The sequence below is a fragment of the Jaculus jaculus genome, chromosome 4, assembly GCF_020740685.1.
Source record: "Jaculus jaculus isolate mJacJac1 chromosome 4, mJacJac1.mat.Y.cur, whole genome shotgun sequence".
NCBI classification, from domain to species: Eukaryota; Metazoa; Chordata; class Mammalia; order Rodentia; family Dipodidae; genus Jaculus; species Jaculus jaculus.
In genome coordinates, this window is record NC_059105.1 from 5,173,853 (window position 1) to 5,194,157 (window position 20,305).

General features: G+C 40.6%; 1 protein-coding gene across 7 annotated transcripts in view; it reads left to right on the plus strand.

The window, feature by feature from the left end:
* LOC101598203 (SPHK1 interactor, AKAP domain containing) overlaps positions 1-20,305 on the plus strand; it is a 139,431-nt gene that overhangs the window by 31,901 nt on the left and 87,225 nt on the right. For all 7 annotated transcript variants that reach the window (XM_045147250.1, XM_045147251.1, XM_045147255.1 and 4 more), the window contains exon 2: positions 9,099-9,204. In XM_045147250.1, the coding sequence (XP_045003185.1) occupies positions 9,099-9,204 (106 nt within the window). The remainder of the gene's footprint in view (positions 1-9,098; positions 9,205-20,305) is intronic.

The window sequence follows — 20,305 nt, forward strand, 5'->3', positions numbered from 1 at the left end:
ACATTTTCTTTTTTAGAAATATTCATGTTTATTTATTTAGAAGGAGAAAGAGAGAATGGATGAACCACGGCTTCCATTCACTGTAAACAAACTCCAGATACATGTGCCACTTTGTGCATCCAGCTTCATGCAGGTACTGGAGAATCAAAATTGTGTCGTTAGGCTTTACAGTCAGGTGTCTTAGCCTCTGAGCCATCTCTCCAGCCCTAGGAACACTTTCAACTTAGGATTTCACAAATATCAAGTGAAACTTCAGTGACTTTGCTTTAATTATCCCAACATTTCCCCATATTGATAGATTTAAAAACTGGACTATAAAGGCCACCTTTTTGCACAATCTTAGACTCACTGAATTATTATGTTCTCCTGATTTCCCACACACTTTTCTGTTCTTCTATCATTACCTCATGTTAATACTTGAGTCACCTTAGGTGTGGACATCTGTATTCTATATATTGTGAAAATCCAGGTAGGAGAAAAGAAAACTAAGTATTTTTGCATTCATGTAAATATTCTGTGTATACTACGTTTGTCCAAATGTGCTTGAATCAAACAATCTAAGAAGTCCCCAAGAACCAAAGAAGACTATCAGGCATGGCTCACAAGGCTTAGTGTAGCATTAGTTCTCATTGAATATGGGTGCTGACCTGTGCCAGGTACTGGGCTTCTGCTATGCAGGAAGCAATGTTACATAGCCAACAAAACAGTTTGTGACATCAGCATTTTCTTAGGTGGAAAAAGCTAAAGTTTCCAGAAGTTAGGATTATACTTGAAGTTAGATATCTAGAATGTCAGCACTGGGAACTGGCTATACTTGCATGGCTTGATTATAGAGACAAAGAAGCAGGAGGAGCAATAGAATCATGGTGAAGAATACCGGCACAATATTCAAAGCAGCAGATCAAATCTCAAGCCTGTTATTTGTGAGAAATGTAACTAGATTAAATACTAACCTCATTAATACTCAACTTCGTGGCTGGTGGTGGAGCAGGGGCAGGTAGAAAGATCAGTGGTCAAAAGAACTTGCTGAGCAAGCCTGAAAACTGGAGCTTGGGTCCCTTGTACCTACTCCATGACCACCACAAGTAAAACGTTCCTCCATCTGTAATCCTGATGAAGCTACAGCGATATGAGGCAGAACCAGGAGATCCTGAAGCACTCAGGCCAGCTGGTATGGCATTTATAGGAACAAACAATTTACCATCTCCCAAATGAGACAGAAGGCAAGGACTAGCTCTCCAGGGTTGTCCGTCCTCTGACCTCCACACCACATGCAAACACGTGTGTGTGCGCACAAACACAGACGCTGAAATAAGATTCAGTTGCTCATACATAGAATGTATAAACTAAACACATGCAAGGCACCACCGAGTTTAACACCTGATGTGTTACATGATAATTACGTTGGATGTGCGTGATATAAAGAGTTGTTTAACAGAGTATGACAGTTGATTAGGTGGTTTGTGGGTCAAACAGAAGCAGGAGGAAGATAAGGAAGTGATGATAGCCTGCATTCCAGGCACATCTGAACTAACTTCTGATGTAGTGGAATGCAGTGACAGGTAATATATGTTCAAATCAACCATCCAGAGCCTTTTTTTAAAGGAAAAATGAAGAAATTTAGTGTTAAATATTTCTCTGGTAAACACCCAATGATATTCATGGGTAAATACATATCCACAAATAATCAACAGCAACAGTGATATGTACTGTCTGTTGTAACATTTCCAGATGATGTTTTTGCACACAATTGGGTATGACACATATTTTGAATGAATTTCCCAAAACATTTTCTCTGGGTGGATCCTTTTCTGGAAGAAAGTGTGATAGTTTGATTCAGGTGTCCCCCATAAACTTAGGTGTTCTGGATTCTAGGTTCCCAGCTGATGGAAATTTGGAAGTTAACACCTCCTAGAGGGAGTGTATTGTTGGGGGTGGGCTTATGGGTGTTATAGTCAGTTTGCCCTTGCCAGTATTTAGCACAGTCTCCTGTTGCTATTGTGCATCTTATATTGGCCAAGGGGTGATGCCTACTTTCTGTTCATGCCATCATTTTCCCCTGCTATTGTGTAGCCTCCACCCCTCCCCCTGAGCCTACAAGCCAAAATAAACCTCTTCTTCCCACAAGCTGCTCTTGGTTGGGTGATTTCTACCAGCAATGAGAACCTGACTGCAACAGTAAAGTTGGTACCAGAGGAGTGGGATTGCTGCTCAACACCTGACTGTGTGGCTCTGGCCTTTTGGAGCTGATTTTCAAGAGGAATGTGGAAAGATTTGAAACCTTGGCCTAAAAGACACCTTGCAGTGCTGTAAGTACAGCTTGATGGACTATTCTGGTCAGAATTCAAAGACGTGAATTCAGTAAGAACCATGGACTGTGAGGTTTGGCTTATTAGGGTGAGAACGAGCTTTGTTTGGACTGGGCTAGCAGTCTGTATGAGAAGCTTGCTGTTATTTCCATGTCCTGAGAAGTTGTGCAGGGTTGCTTTGTATAGAAATGGATTGGTTTGGCAGAGGGATATGGCACAGAAAAAATAATGAAGTCTTTGGGCCTAAACTGCTGCCTGTCCACCTGCAAACTGACAACCTTTGAGACTAGGCCACCTGACCTGCAATGGGGCAACAGGATGAATGTAAACTCTTTTGAAGGGGCCTGAGTGCTCAAGGAGTGTCCTATTCTTCAAATCTGATTTATTCCCTGCTAGATTAACAAATTGGCACCCTGTCTGTTATTATGGAGTATAAGAAATGCAGGAAAGAGAGGGTCATTGAGTTTGCAACATAGTCTTGTGTTCTGGAAATGGCTATGGGCAATGTGAAGCAGGTTTGCTGGATGCCTGCCTGGAGACCTGATGGAGCTGTGAGGATGGACCGTGGTTGCAGTGGAGACCCAGTAGAGATGCTGGGACCATGAGTTGGCTGCCAAGGAGAGCTACCCACCCTGGATGAACTTTTCCAGACTGTGAGTAGGCTAGCTAGAGAGGCAGAATTGGACCTACAGAGACTTGTTGCTGGTTAGAATTACCAAATTTAGAGATTTGTCATTGACTAGAGTTGTTGGACTTGAGTTTGATGTTTGCCCTGGTTGTTTTAAATGTTGTATTGGCTGATTTTTTTTTTTTTTTTTTTTGCTATGCCCAATGCCATCTTTTGTAGTGTGAATATTTATTCTGTGCCATTATTGGTTTTTTGGTGTTATGATTCAGTTAAAAGATCTTAAACCATGGGGATATATGAAGATTATTGGAATTGATAAAAATTATGATAACTTTTGATAAAAACCTTTAAAGTTGGGTGAATGCATTATATTTTACATTATGGATGGTTATCAGTTTATGGTGGCTAGGGGTGGAATGTGTTGGTTTGATTAAGGTGTCCCACATAAACTTAGGTGTTCTGAATGCTAGGCTCCCAGCTGATGGAGATTTGGGAATTCATGCCTTCTGGAGGCATTGTGTTGTTGGGGATGGGCTTATGGGTCCAGGAATCAAGGGGTGGAAATGGGAATGGTCCCACTTACCATCACCCCAAGTGACCCATTAGCTAAATTTTACTTCCTGTTCCTGCAACTTTATGTTCTGCTGGCCTAGAAGTCTTGGTGCCAGAGGGAGGAGAGCTTTTGCCAAGAAAAATAAAGAGCATTCCATTAAACTGGAAGCTAAGGCTTCTCCCTGGCCAGTTTGGGGTCCTGATGCCCTTGGGCAAACAGGCTAAGAAAGAAGTTACAGTGATAGCAGGAGTGATTGATTCAGACTATGAGGATGACAATTGGAAATTAAAACCTCGTGGAGACAGTGTGTTGTTGGGGGTAGGCTTATGGGTGTTGTAGCCAGTTTCCTCATGCCAGTATTTGGCACACTCGCATGTTGCTATTGTCCACCTATGTTGGCCAGGAGGTGATGTCCACGTTCTTCTCATGCCATCATTTTTCCTGCCATCATGGAGCTTCCCCCTTCAGCCTGTAAGCCAAAATAAACCTCTTTTTATTTCCCACAAGCTGCTTTTGGTTGGGTGATTTCTACCAACAATGCTAACCTGACTGCAACATAAAGTGATACACTTTCAGAATTACTTCTTAGGATCTCAGTGATGCCCAAGATTGTAAAACAACATTTTGAGTAAAATACATAACTTGTACACACTTATCCATCATAGATATGTTATTACCTTCTAAATAAGTACAGTATGACTTTGCAAAGCAAAATATTAGACGCACAGAAGGTTGTTAAGTAAATGTTGCATTACACTATTCACCACCAGTGACACCCTGTTTGTGATGTTAGCAATCACTACTTAGTGATCACTGGCATCGCAATCCAGTCATTGTTATAGTATCTTATTAAGATGCAGTTTCACATGATTTATTAGATACAGCTGCCACGTTTAGAGCTCCATGAATAAAGAGCTTGAAACAACTGAATATATATTTATATCATAAAAGAATTCAGCCCAACTAATGCAGAAAATAGAGAAATTACTAGCTTCTGGTTTTACCAATTGTATTTCCAAAGAAGTAGAAAGATTGTAATCATGCCTTTGTTCTTTATCTTCTCTTTTAATTGTCAAGATTGAATTAGTGCATAGCTTATTTGGGGCCATTATTTCTGCTGTGAATCCACTTACTTTATGATTAATAATGAATGACCTATTCATAGTTTATTGCAACTTATAAGTCCCCCAACAGATTATACACAAATTTAGGTCTACAAGAGCATAATCTAAACATAGTCTAAACACAAAAATGGCAGAAGAACATGCCTTTTTCCTTACAAAGGAGACAAAGTCATAACAATTTTATTATTTTGTTGCAAAATCTTTTCTTTGAAGAGGGATGGTAAGAGCAGATATAAGGTATTTCTTATTGCTTACTTTATTATTTTTTTATTATTAAAAGCATATTTTGTAGAGACACATCATATGTTGGTAATTAACCTCAGGCTCTGAGGTGCACATGTCAGGGAAATTCCTTTGGGTAAGGAAAACCTTGGAGCATTCTCTAGAGCAAGCTGTCATTTTGAACTGTGCAAATGTATGATTGAAAAATCCCTTAAGTTTTTGATTGTTTTATGTGATTGAATAAGTTTTAATAGCATCTCAATTGGCTCAAGATCCCTTCTGATAGACCAAAGTAATGTTTTTCCAGTGTTAATATTAAAGGATTTAGTATACAGTGCAGGAGTGTATACCCTAGTCAGGCCTGAGACAGAAAAATGATGATCACAACATTTTCCCAAAAGTATCCTTAAAGTGAACAGAAGGTAAGAGCAAATCTTACCTTTTTTGAATATGTTAAAATTATTTAATTTTACATTGTTTACATGACATACTAGTGACAGTAACAGCAGGATCTGTTTTCATTAGAGCTGTTCTGAGAAATACTTTAAATTATCATCTCAGATGTGGCTTATCCCACCATCTGTCAACATTGCAGAAAATTAACTAGTGAATTCAAACTCTTGTTTATTCCTGATCTTTGAAGTTAGCTGGGTGCTCAAAAAGATAAGAGCTACTTGTTGACCACTGGCTGTGCCCTAGGCCTCAACTGATTGCTGCCCTTGTAGGATTTACAATCTGAAAGGAAAGAGAGAAAAGAAAAAAGAACTATATGATATCACCTCCTCGACAAGTTCTGTGACAGGATGAGGCTCAGGGTCTGTCTGGGACTCATGCTACCTGAGTACTCACTCCCTGAGGGGGCGGGGGCAGGTAGGAGTGTGTGTGTGTGTGTGTGTGTGTGTGTGTGTGTGTGTGTGTGTGTGTGGCTTTGGAGAGATGTTGGAGAAGAATCATGTGAAAGGGGAGGAAAGAGGAACCTGAAGTAATTTACAGGCTGAGACCCAGAGGATAGCCTATAATTTATTAAGAAAGAAAGGGAAGGAAGAGGAAGAATATATTGCTCCTGAAAGAGGAAATGCTGTGCACCAAGAAACATCACAAATGAAAATGTGTATTCCATCTAACAGGTCAGGTGAGTGCTGCTGAAACCTTCATGGTCATAGAAGCCACCTGACTTGAGTCAAAATGTAGATTCTGACTTGATCGTTCTAGGAAGAACCTTGGGTTCCCAGGAACGAACACGTTTCCTTCAATGTGGTTGGTGCTGGCCCATGAACGGAGTCTTGAGTAGATACGTAGGCAACTCAGTTTCCAGTAACTGACCGGCTCTCTCCGGGGAAGTCCCTGCCAGGCCCCATTTTCACTCTTGATGTTGACCTACTTTCCCGTCCTGCGTGAATCATAGGTGTCAGCGATGCAGCAGCAGCTTAGCACCTCACTGGCTCAGATATGACAGTTTTCCTTTTAAAAAAATACTGCTTGATACAAGATTAGCTCTAAAATCACTGCTTCAAATTACGCTTTTGTTTCTCCTTTCCTGCTTTATCCACTTTCTCACTGCAATACATTTAACATTCTAAAAGGATATATTTAATAAATGGTGTCAACACTTGTCAAAATCAAAGGAAAATATCCCAGGGAAGAATTTAGCAGTCTTATCTATTAGGAGTAAGTTGTAATGCTGCACTGCATCTTGACAGTAATTTTTTCAGTGTCAACTTGAGCTCATTTTAATAAATGCATGAGTTTCATGTCACCTTTGTCACTGCCTTGCCCTGTGCCAGCAAGTATCCTGCTTCTCTGGAGTCTGAGACTGGCATGTTTATAGGAACTCAAGCTTTCCACCTCTATCCCAAAGGCCATGAGACTGAGTGAGCCAATTGTAAATTCACCTACTGGATGCTCACACCCGCTTTGCATGATTTGAAGGGACAGGCCTCCTGTAAACATTTGCTGTGGATATTAGATATCATTAAAGTGATAGCCAATGTGTTTCTGGAGATGAGATGTCACTCTGTTCAGTGTGGGTATAATGGAAGTACATAGTGCATGTCATTAAGTAATGGGCTGATTTTTGTACTGACCATGTGATTCAACTTTATCATTTACCTCTCACAACAGCAATCAAATAGATGTGTGTATATACATAGTTCAACAATTAGTTACAGGTTTACAGGCTCTGCAACATACACAGAGGGAGCCCCGCAGCCATATAAGGAAGTTCAAGTTCTTTTTTCCACCTTTATATCCAAATAGTATTTGGCAGTCATAAAAACAGAACTTTTGCTGAGAAATCTGTGGGTAAAATTTTTAGTTCTTCTTTCTAATGGATGAGGTAAGCAGTTCCTATACTTTTGGCTGCATGTAAAATATTACATAAGGCTGTCTTTCTAAAGCCAGATATGTGTTTGGTGGGAAGTTGAGTGACTTTCAAGGTTGATATTTCACCTGTCTCTGTTTCATGCCTGCTGACTTGGGCCCTAACCACCTCTGTCTGCCTCAATCAAACACTGTTCTCCTCCTGAGCAGTTAGCGCTCCTTGACGCGCTGTCACTGCTGATTTACGTCAGGAAGGAACAAGCAGCCTGACATCATGATCCGCTATGCTCCTCAGGCATCCTGCTTCCTATTCCTGGAGTTGCTCACCATAGGAAAAGGTGCCAGTATTTCCTTGACTCTGGACCAAAATGTTAAAGTGATCTGGATGCAAGTGGTCCCTATCTTAGCAGAGCTGCCTGGGGCCAAGACGGCGGAGGAAGAAGTGAGGCCCTCCTGCCCTCTTGCACGGAAGCTTGGCTGACTCCTGCAAGAAACACGACACAGTATTTCCTTAATGCACAGACCAGGATTTTATGGACCGCAGCTAGCTTGGTCTATAATCTAACATTTTATGGGTTAATAATTAAGAATTTGTCATTCTTTCTTTGTGTCTTTCCTCCCTCCTTCCAGTCCATGTCTCCCTTCTTTCTTCCTCTCCCATTTCCACTCCTTTTGCCCCTTCCCTAGTAAAGATAACATGGGTATCATCTTTTCAGTTATGTTGGATGGATGCCAGTGCCCAAGGTGTCAACTACTCAAAGCAATATATGAAATTTCTGAACAAAATACATATTACTTCAATTTCTCTGCACAGTCTTTGTCTGACTCCAAGATTTATTATGTGATGGATAATGGAAATGCCAACAGACTACCCTTGTGCACACATATAATAAGAACCAAGTAGTTCAGAACCTCTAACAATAGTATAGAATGCTGGTTACAAACACACAGTTTATTTAATTTATTGACTTGGTACTTCTTTTATAAGAAAAAAAATTCAACATTTCAGGTTGAAATTTTCATACAACACTATCAGATTATATCTTAAAGATGTATTTGAATGAATTGTGCTATGTTGTCACTAATGATAAAATAAAGTGTATGATGAGATATCAGCATGTCTCCAAATTTAAAAATTGTCATATTTTAGAAAAAATGATACTTAGAAATACTTAAATGATCACAGATCATTTTATTATTTAAAGGAAGGTTGATTTTAAATTACCTGCTATATAAGGAAAAGTGGGTTTGATATTATCTTTAATTTTTATAATTTCTTATAATTGAAGACATTTGTAAATCTTTAAAAACATTTATGCATAAAAAAAACATTTATGCAGTCCTTTACATATGCAAATGCACAGAGGTTTGAGGGATGCAGAGAAGGTACACATTGATCATCTTGGAGAAGATGTCTGGTGACTCTCTGTAGCCGGAAGGATGCCTCTGCTGAAGCCCACATTCTTTTTCTAGTACCCTGATGTTTGCCTGGTTAAAATTATACCTTACCCTTATTTTGAAAAATAAGATGAGCATTTTATGATGTGTTGGTATCAGCAGAGCTGAACTAATCTAACAAGCAAAGAAAAAAAAAAAAAGCTTTATTTGAGTTTTAAAACTGCTTGCTTAAGAAAAGCAAAGCTGCTAACACTGCCAGCAGTCATACAGATGCGATTGTGTCCATCTAAGCACTGTGGAAGTCACTGGGTTGCAGCTTTGTATTCACAACAGGACAGTTCATCATGTTTCCAGTTCCAAAAGTGAGCCCAACCAAAAAAAAAAAAAAAAAAGCCAGCTTCAGCAGGAAGGCCGGCAGTGTTGAAGGCAATCAGGAAAGATGATTTTTTGATAAGTCATGTCATGTTTCATTCACTCTGCATTTCTAAATAGAGAGATGACTCACTGGAGTGTTTTTATTTCTTTTGTGTTTGGGGTGCATACAGCAACTTGGAGTCGCCACTGATGCCAGATGCTTCAGACCCACAGCAGGCCATCAGCAGTGGGGGCTTGGGAAGCAGCCTGGGAGGCTCCATCACGGCCTGTAAAAAGGTAACCCTGCCTCATGCCCTCTCCTCCCTCTAGCTGGTCTTGAACACTACCTTAGCTTGACCTTTAAACACCTTTTCTGAAATATAAGCAAGCAAAGTAAAAGACCTACATGTCCTTTCTCATGTATATCCTTACGGCTGTAAAAAATTCAAAGCCATAACTCATGAAACTGATAAAAAATATAAATAAGTTTCACAATTGTAACTTGAAAATTGGAAGCTTCCATTGCCAGACCATCTTAACCCTGTCTCTTCTCTCAGACCTCTACCCAAACTTACCATGAAAATTGGCCTCTTGGAGGCTGCCAATCTCCATAGGTTTTTAATGACTTGATTTATTATATTGAACTGTTTCCATATTAAGAATAAAAAGAAAATCTCATAGCTCTTGTCCTTTAGATATTTTCCTGAAGAGTAGGGAATGCTTGGTTTATCTTGTTAAGAGAAGTAGAATTACATGTCCTAGAATACAGACTGCGTAGCTAACAGTCTTACTTAAGACGCTCACAGAAAGTGATTGTCTGTACAACATGACAGCACATGACTTAACTGCCTCAGTTTTGCAACCCATCCAGCCAAGGCTCAAAAACTTAGAGCAAAATGCACAAGATTCTGGCTCCCCCAACCAATGCTTTTGTTACTATTCTATGCTGATGGGCAGAGGAGACTGCTGCTTCGCCTTAGATGGTCTCGTGCTGGATTATTTGATTCATTGAAAAGCATATTTAATTGTACAAAAATGTTAATATGACTGGACATAATGGTGCACACCTTTAATCCCAGCATTTGGGAGGCAGAGACGGGAGAGTGGCTGTGAGTTCAAGGCTGCCCTGAGACGGCATAGTGAATTCCAGGTCAACCTGGGCTAGAGTGAGACCCTACATTGAAAATCAAATAAAAAAGCTAATATGTATCATATGAAGGCATTATTTTACTAAACATATATGTGTATATGTAATGTAAATTATGTATATGCAAACATATATATACAAACATTATAAATATGCCAATTTGTTAACTACTGTACCCATTTAATCACCCTCATTTTCTGCCTATGTGACTTTGGTATAAAGTCTTAGTTTTCAAGCATAAAATATTAAAAATATCTGCACTAAAAAACAATCATTGTAGAAAAGTAGCATTGAACAAAATTCTGTACAAGTATTTGCATGCTGTGCTAGACAACTTTCCATAGCTGTGACAAAAAATATCTGAGACAAACGATTTTACCTGCAAAAATTTACTTTGGTTCATAGGATCAGAAGTTCAAATCCATTGTCTCTTAGGCCTACTATGAGCAATTAGTAGGAATGCGTGGCTAAGAAAAAGAGAAAGAGGGGGAGGGAGAGCTGCCTCAGCCCCTTCAAGGGAGTGTCTTAAGACCTGTCATTCCTCTATGCACTCTGCCTAAGCTCATGCCCACTCTGCACCCCAACAGCCCTGTAGCACCATGTGCCTGAAACCAAGTATTCAACAGCTAATCTTTAGGGGAAACATTAGAGATTAAATCTACAACACATATTCATTCATAGCTAAATACAAAGTAAACATGTTTAATTAACTAAGGACTCTAAACAGGTGTTATATGATCTACTGCTCTTTTTCCTCTTATTAATTGCCTATAGAAAAATTGGTGCTATAAATCTTGGTTATTAATGCTGGAAACTGAGGGGGTTTTTGTTTGTTTGTTTGTTTGTGTTTTGTTTTTTTTTTAATAAGAGAGCTAAGTTGCTGGTCTCCAAGTGTTAGGAACATTTTCAGCTCTATAAGTTCAAATGGTCAAGCATCCTCCAGACGCTGTGCAGTCGCACAAAGCAAAAGGACTTTTAGTGCATTCTTATTGTCAAGACACAGACATTCCTACTGGTGAGTGTGTGGTGTGGGCAAACATGTGAGGTTTCAGTGGCTGGATTTGACAGCCAGTTCCTTGTTATGAGTTGTGTGATTTTCAGCAAGTGACTTTATTTCTGGATGGCTCAATTTCCTCATCTGAAAAAGGAAGATAATAATATGACCTACCTCACAGGATTAAAGCAAGGATACATACAGAACAATGCCTGGCATATCGTAAATACCCAAGAGAAAGAGTATCTTATACTAATATAATTACATAGGATAATTTCATCATCAAGTGTGCCATCTTAGAAATATAACTTATTTTAGGTATTACCATAATGAGAGATTTATGAGCTGTTATCTCAGTTACGCTCATTTCCATGGAAAATAGGTGGTTATATTAATTTCTTTTAAATGATAAAACATATGTATAGACTGCTGAACTGAGATAATTTGGCCTGAGTCTCAAACAGTGAAAACAAATCAGAATGCTAAGGAAAGTCTGGATTACAGAGGAAGCTCAGGCCAGCCTGTGATGTAGCAAGTTACTCTCTCAAAAAAAAAAAAAGAAAAGAAAAGAAAAGAAAAGAGGGCTGGAGAGGTGGCTTGGCCATTAAGTGCTTGCCTGTAAAGCCTAAGGACCCCAGTTCGAGGCTTAATTCCCCAGGACCCACATTAGCCAGATTCACAAGGGGGCGCATGCATCTGGAGTTCATTTGCAGTGGCTGGTGGCCCTGGCGTGCCCATTCTCTCTCTTTCTCTCTCTGCCTCTTTCTTTCTATCTGTCACTATCAAATAAAGAAATAAAAATAAACAAAAAGAAAGAAAAAGAAAAGAAAACCTAAAGTACAATCACCAATTTTAAATTATTTCTCAGTATATATCATGCATATATTTCCATGCACAGAAACCTATATGTATATATCTTTATCTACAAATAAGTACTTAAAATTTAGAATGTAATCTCAGTTAATTCTGCAATTGCTTCTGGATCAATTATGAATAGCTTAAACCATATAAAATTATTTTCTTCACAGATGATATAATTTAGGCAATTTCATGTGCTCAATCTAAATATATTCTGAACCCCATTAAATATTGAAATACAAGGATAGGTCATCAATTACCCCCAACTCACACATACCCATGTGCACACACACACATATACGCACAAATAAAAACGCACATATTGAGCCAGGCGTGATGGCACACACCTTTAATCCCAGCACTCAGGAGGCAGTGGTAGGAGGATCACTGTAAGTTCGAGGCCACCCTGAGACTACATAGTGAATTCCAGGTCAGCCTGAGCTAGAGTGAGACCATACCCCAAAAAGGCAAATAGAAAAAAAAAAAAATATGCATAGGAATGTTCTGCACAAAAAAAGGCCAAAAGAACAAGGGGAGTTATATCTTAGACATGACAGGACCCACTTTCTGCCTGAATCACCCTTCACACTTTCAGCCTTTAGTTATAGGGACATGGAGAATTGAAATCTTCTGGTAATTCCCCAGACTTAGCTAATACAGTAGCTTCAACTTCTTCCTCATCAAGCCTTTTATCAGAACTGACATGTCGTTAGGTTAACTGGTGTGAGAAATAAAACAAGAGGCTAAAGGATAGTGTGGTACTGACCTAACCACCCTCTGAGAAGGTGTATATTGGCTTAACTTCTTTCCTGTATTTCATCATGGATCTCGGAGTGCTTGGCCTTCTTATGCAAGTATAACTAGGCCAGCTCCCCTTGCTGTGGGGGAATTTAGTCTCTGGAAGCCACAGCTCTGAAAACACATTGGCATCAGGAAATAGATTCTGGTGGACTTATTTGACTGAGAAACTATTCAAGATTTATTATTGACACTGAGAAACTACCTTTCCAAAGAGCTAAAATATTTTGCAGTGATGGTTTACATACATTGTCCTGGAATTTTGCTAAGTCTTCTGGCCTTGGAAGTGCTCTGCTATGAAAGTAAGTTATGTGACCACTGTAGTTTCTTCAGATTATCCCTTCTCTTTCTCTCCTCTTTAGAACCAGTAAAACTAGCAGACAAACCCCCGCTGAGGTACTAGTGATTGTAGGCCCCTCCTTCTATCAGCCCTTCCCCAGCTGACATTGTTACGGAGCCTGGATATGACTTCAGACTTCCACTTGTCATGAATCTCTAAGCAGACCCTGTCAATCCATTAAAGTTTTAGAATGCAATGTAGCTAACATTTATGTCACTTAATTAATGATCATGAAGACAAGTGTAAGTTTTTAATATGTGCATTGTGATTCTCAAAATAATGAATGTTAAATGATAGAATTACACAATATTGCAGAAAATGTGGAAAGGGCTCTAGCATTCTCCCTTAGCATCCCTTGAATTATATCTCACAAGGACATTGCCTAATGTACTCTTCCATATGCTGGCTTCTTACAAGACAGTAGAACCAGCTGATTCATGGGCTATACCATGGCATAAGATAAATAATTGTATGTTATTACTTTATATTCATTACACTTTAAGGGAATGATCTTTTTAGTCTATAAAAAAGCAAAATCTGGCCTGGAGAGATAGCTTACCAGTAAAGGCATTTGACTATGAAGCCTAAAGACCCAGGTTCAATTTCCCCAGTACCCATGTAAGGTAGATGCACAAGGTGGCGCATTCATCTGGAGTTTGTAGCAGTTGAAGGCTGTGGCATGTCTGTTCTCCTCTCTCTTTATCTCCATCCCTCTCCTTGCAAATAAATAAATAAAATATTTAAAAATATTAAAATCTGTTATCTGGAAGCAGTGAGATCTCAAGTGACACAGCTTAACTTGAAATTTACCCAAATATTTGAGCTAGATCTTGGATTTTTCTTTACACTGTGTTGCTTAAGCCAGTCGGCACAGTGTGCAAAAATCTTCATGATACTTACTGAATACTGTTCGGTTTTCTTTTCCTTTGAAAGCATTCAGTTCCATGTCACATTTTCACAATAACTAAACACTTTCAATTCTTGTTTTACCTCAAGGACCTAAGGTTTGCTATTTTAGATACAGCGGAGCCAAGTCTCTAAATAGGATTGGTGTGAAGAAAGAACTGGAGAAAATGCAACACCCCAGATATCCTTCCCTTTGCATGCCATGCTAATTAAATTCACTTTCAATTTGAATTTGTAAAGGCAGCAGACTGAGAACTCTTCAGGTTCCCAGAGGCATGGTTTGATTCCCACATGACAGCAGACCAGGCTATGGAAGATTCAGAAGCATTCTTTGTTGTGACTGACCCTTAAACTGACTTAACGGTGCTTCAGATACATCTGAGGAAGGACAGATCGGATGTCTCTTGCTGATCCATGTCATTCTGTAAAACACCTTTTCATATAAGCCCAGATCTTAATCAACGCAATTCCAGTGATATGTGTAGGCAAGGGCATTCATGTGAGGTGTTTTCAGAATCTAATCCTTACCTCGAAAGACATTCTTGTAAATGGTCAGAACTATTAGTGACCAAAAGCTCAAATAATACTTGTAAGAAGTGAAGAAACACTTCCACTGTGTTTACCAATTAATCATGTGATAGAAAACAGCTAGAATTTCTATACTTGCAGTAATTCTTTCCTTTAGGGAAAGAAAGGCTTAAAGAATAAATGAACGAAGTAAGAAGCAAGGTCAGCATGACTGCGCTATATTACACAGAAAGGATACATTCGGCCTCCTGCAACTCCCTGCAAAGCACTCTGAGGTCCCAGAACCCCTTCTGTGATCATGTAGCCAGCTAGTGTAGCGTTCAGGCCCACCTTCAGGTGCAAAACAACGGTCTGTCCACTTTTTTAATCAAATACCTAGATATGCTGTTTATATTCATTCTATAATATTTTGAAGAAAAGAATTAGCAATTTGTTGTGTGAGGGTTCTATAAAGGAACTGAATTGATCAAATGAATACGTATCACAAAAAGGGATTTCATGGGTGGCTTACATGACATGAGCTGGGGCGTCCACACATGCGTGCAGGAAAGGCTGAAACCCTGCAGCTGCTGTGCACTCCTAGTCTGGCTTTGAAGGCCTGGAGGTTTCTTGGGGAGTTGATGATCTTCGGTCTACACTGAAAGGCCAAAGAAGCCAGGTTCTGAGGGCAGTGAAGGAGGGCAGCAGCCCGCCACCAACGGAACAGACACAGCAGGAAGGCCAGGCCAGTGAGCAAGGAGCCCAGCCTTCTCTTTGGACCGCTTTCTATCCGGCGGCCCGCTGTGGGGAGGGTCTTCCTCCACCAGTTAATTCTCCTGGAAATACCCTCAATGAGCCTCCCAGACACAGGCCTCTTACTTGATTCCTGAATTTATCCAGATGAAAATCAAGGTTGAGCATCACATTTGACATATAAAAGTGATGTTTAAAGAGAGGTTATTTGGAAAGTTGAAAAGGAATTCCTTAAGGTCAAAGGTGTCTGGACTCTGGGATGCCAGCAAGCGCTCTCTTCCTGTTGGTGGAAAAAGTGAAGTGAGGAGAGGTGAAACATGCATGGGGGCAGTGGAAACAGATAAAAGGAGAGCCTCTGAGGTGAGGCAAAGAAGTCAAGGCCAGCAGAACTCCATGACAGGGGAGGCTAAACAGAAAAATGAACTGTTTAGGCCAAGACATCCAGAGTAGTTACACTATGAACCCCCAATGCAATGAAGGGCCTGGAAGCTAGGAGTTAGGAAACAAAGACCATGGGTCCAGAATCTGCCCTCTTGCACGTAAGGAACATGCCACAAAATTCCTTCTGGGTATAATTTCACTGACCACCTACGGAAGTACATCCTGAGCCACATCCATGTCTAGGAAGCTTCAGGGTTGTACTGAGGACAAAATGCAAATGAGAAAGGCTTCCAGCAGGGACTCACTTCCTCTGCTGTCAGCAAAAACAGGCTGAGATGTTAAATGTCCTCTGTCGTCTTAGGGCAGCTGAGTCCATCCTGGACCAAAGAGACAAGGGTGCTTGGGCTTCACGGCCAGGTTTTTCTTTAGAAAATATTGACATTGTGAGCCTTTGCAGGACACCTCCCAAAACTCTACTGTGCTTTACTTTTCAATATAAAGACAATTTACCTTTGTATTGTAAACGTTGGCGTGCTTGAGAACCTCTATTCTGGACCCTATCTCACCCCTCTTTGCCAGCCAGAATTTTGTTCTCTGGTGTTTGAGTTCCACTATGCTTGGTTTATTCTGATTTCTGCAATTGTGCTTCTTGAGTATGTTTTCTGCTGTGTGTGGATAACTCCTGAGGGTCTTGGCATGTCTTTCCTTTTCTTCTCTCCTCTTCGCTTCCTTCCTTGTTCTCTTCTTTCTTACCAAAAAGTGTGACTCTGAAATCCCAAAGTAGCTTAGAACCTTTGTGTAAATTGAGGGTGGTGTTGACCAAAACAAATGACCTTTACTTCTAAACACTTGAACTTGTTAAAAACATTCTTTATCTGGGTGTGGTGGTGCACACCTTTAATCCCAGGACTCGGGAGGCAGAGGTAAGTGGATTGCCGTGAGTTTGAGGCCACCCTGAAACTACAGGGTGAATTCCAGGTCAGCCTGGGCTAGAGTGAGACCCTACCTCGAAAAACCAACACACACACACACACACACACACACACACACACACACACACACATGTATGTATTACATATTAAACATCTCTACCCAGGCACGGAGGTGTTCTTGAGTTTTGAAAATGCAATCTGGTATTTGAAGTTTTCTTTTCTGTCTTTGGGGTTTCTAGTATGACCAACCATTCTGTTCTTCATCCTCAGCTTTGGGCCCCTTCTCTTTCCTCTTTCCCATGCTATATGTAGGAAGTCCTTCAGCTTTGTCATCTGTAGGGGTCCCTTCTCTCCCCTACCAGTCACGACAGACAGTATCCATCTTGCCTGTATCCTGGTGGGCTCAACCTTCTTAGCCAAGTGCTTACTTTTTAGTTCTGCCAGTGGCAGTATGAGACAGCAAGGCCTGACAGATAATCTGAGTGCATCTCCACCCAGGAATCCCTCAGAGGGACGCAGTGCTCACACATAACTAGGCTCATTTGAAACACTTCCTATCAGCCTGTACTCCTCAGATGGGAAGCATCCAAGAAGTGGGTGTAGACCTTATACTATTTGTCCACCTGCAATGTTCCTTCAAAGGTAGCTGCTTCTTCCAAAGAAGAAATGAATCCATGAAAATAAAACTGCAACTCTCTTTTAACTGCCAATGGCCCAAAGCATGTATTAACATTCAAGTTAACACAGAACCAATAAACCCTTTTCCCTTTGTCCAGTGGCAAATCCTGTACTACCCATACTGTACCCATCTAAGCAGCATAATCCAAACATGATCATAGGCTTTGATGCATATCATAGTATTTCTCCCTGTATTTTAGTTTATTTTGCACATCCCAAAGTTAAAATCACTGGTTTTCTAAATATACAGCAGTATACTCATTCTAAATAGCAATTACACAGAAATTAATCAGCTGCCTTCTAACTCTATTGTGTTTAAGCCAGTGATGGCCACTCATAAATTATACTTTATTTGCATTTCCTGAGTACATCTGCTTTTGTAATTCCCTCATTATATACTCTACTCAGACGTGGTTGTCATATTCATATGGAAAAAACATTAAACAACTTTGAAAGCATTTTTCAGCCAACTGTGGGATGTGGCAGAAGTAGATAAGTGCATCCTGGTACTTCCTTAGCAGCTCAATCATTTCCCAAGCTCTGAATTTTCCTCTGTGATCTTATCTAGTTCTTGTGGCTATGGTGTAGCTCTCAGGATACACATCATTTTGCTGCACAACAAAGGCAAGAAGACACCTGGCAGTATTTGGAAGCTGTGTTGTTCATTGTTCACACATTAGGATAGACTGTGGCCCAGGGTAGCATACAACTTCTCTAAATTATGTACATGGGATCATTAATTACAAAGAAGGGAGTCCTCTTTATCATGAACCATCTCTATCTTATATTCAAATAGTGATATCCTTATGTAGTATTTATCACAGATACATGGCCCATGAATCAATGCATCCTATAGTCATTTACCAGAAGCAAGCTTAGTGAGACCAAGTATTTATCACTAAATTTATTCCATAAAGAACCTACTGAAGGGCCTGGGAAATTACTTAGACCATCATTTGCTTTGTAAGCATGAGAACCAGAATGCAGATCCTCAGCACCCATGTAAGTGCTGGGTGAGTGTGTAGTCACCTATAATCCCAGAAGTTGAGATGCAGAGACAGGAGATCCCAACAAAAAGCTGTCTATCCAGGCTTGCTGAATTGATGAGCACTGGACTAAATGGAGAGACCCTGCCTCAGTTTAAAAAAAAAAAAACGTGGGAAATAATTAAGGAAGACACTGGACATCAACCTTGACCTATACACACACATGCAAACATGCATACATATATACACATATTACACACATATACATGGATAAGGGCTTTTCTGCTAGTATTAAAAAAAAAAAATTGGGCACACCCTTCTGTTGCTGTGGTTCACCTTATGTTGGCCAGGGGGTGATGTCCACCCTCTGCTCATGCCATCATTTTCCCCTGCCTTCGTGGAGCTTCCCCTCGAGCCTGTAAGCCAAAATAAATCTCTTTTTCCCAGAAGCTACTCTTGGTTGGGTGATTTCTACCAGCAATGTGAACCAGACTGCAACAGTAAAGTGGTACCGAGGAGTGGGGTTGCTGCTAGACACCTGACTGTGTGGCTTTGGCCCGTTTGAGCTGATTTTCAAGAGGAAAGTGGAAGGAGTTGAAACCTTGGCCTAAGAGATGCCTTGCAGTGCTGTAAGCACAGCTTGATGGACTATTCTGGTCTGAGCTGCATGACCTGAATGCAATAAGAACTATGAAGTGTGAGGTTTGGCTTATGAGGGTGTGAAAGAGCTTTGCTTGGACTGGGCTAGCAGTCTGTGTGAGAAGCTTGCTCTTATGCCCATGTCCTGAGGAGTTGTTCAGGGTTGCTTTGCGTAGAAATGAACTGGTGTGAGAAGAGGGTTATGGAACAGAAAGAAAAATCTTTGGGAGAACTCTTGCCCGTTCAGCTGCAACTGAGAGATTACAATTTTTGAGACTGGGCTAGCTGACCTGTGCTGGGGCAATAAGAAGAATGTAGACTTTTTAGAAGGGGCTTGAGTGCTCAAGGAGTGTCCTGTTCTTCAAAGTCAGTTTTATTCCCCCTTGGAATAACAAATTGGCACCCTACCTGGTACCGTGGAGTATAAGAAATGCTGGAAAGAGGGTCATTGAGTTTGCAACATGCTCTTGTGTTTTGGAAATGGCCATGGGCAATATGAAGCAGGTTTGCTGGTTGCCTGCATAGAGACCCCATGGAGCCATGAGAATAAACTGTGGATTGCAGTGGAGACCCAGTGGAGATTCCGGGACCATGAGATGGCTGCCATGGAGAGCAGCCAGCCCTGATGAAGTTTTCCAGGACTGTGAGTAGCCTAACTGGAGGGGTGGAATTGGGATGCCAGAGGCTTGTTGCTTGTTGGAATTATCGGACTTGGAGATTTGTCACTAGCTAGAGTTGTTGGACTTGAAGCTACAGAGTTTGATGTTTGCCCTGGTTGTTTTAAATGTTGTATTGGTTGAATGTTTATTTGCTATGCCCAATGCCATATTTTGTAGTGTGAACATTTATTCTGTGCCATTATGGGTTTTTTGAGGGTTTTTTATTTTTATTTTTGGTATTATGGCTCAGTTATAAGATCTTGAACTACGGGGATGTATGAACTTCATTGCAATTGATAAAAACTATGGGGACTTTTAAAGTCAGACTGAATGCATTGTATTTTACATCATGTATGGATATCAGTTTATGGGGGCCAGGGGCGGAATGTGGTGGTTTGATTCAGGTGTCCCCAATAAACTTAGGTGTTATGAATGCTAGGTTCCCAGCTGGTGGAGATTTGGGAATTAATGCCTCCTGGAGGGAGTGTATTGTTGGGGGCCGGCTTATGGGTATTAAAGCCAGTTTCCCCTTGCCAGTGTTTGGCACACCCTCCTATTGCTGTGGTCCACCTTATGTTGGCCAGGGGGTGATGTCCACCCTCTGCTCATGCCATCGTTTTCCCCTGCCTTTGTGGAGCTTCCCCTCGAGCCTGTAAGCCAAAATAACTCTTTTTCCCAGAAAAAAAAAAAAATCATGGCCTTCCAAGGCTCAGGGTCTAATGTGGAAGAGGTGGCGGAAAGAATGTAAGAGCCAAAGGAAGGGCAGGACTCCATACAACATGCTCCCTCCAGACACAAAATGACCTGGATATGCCTGACC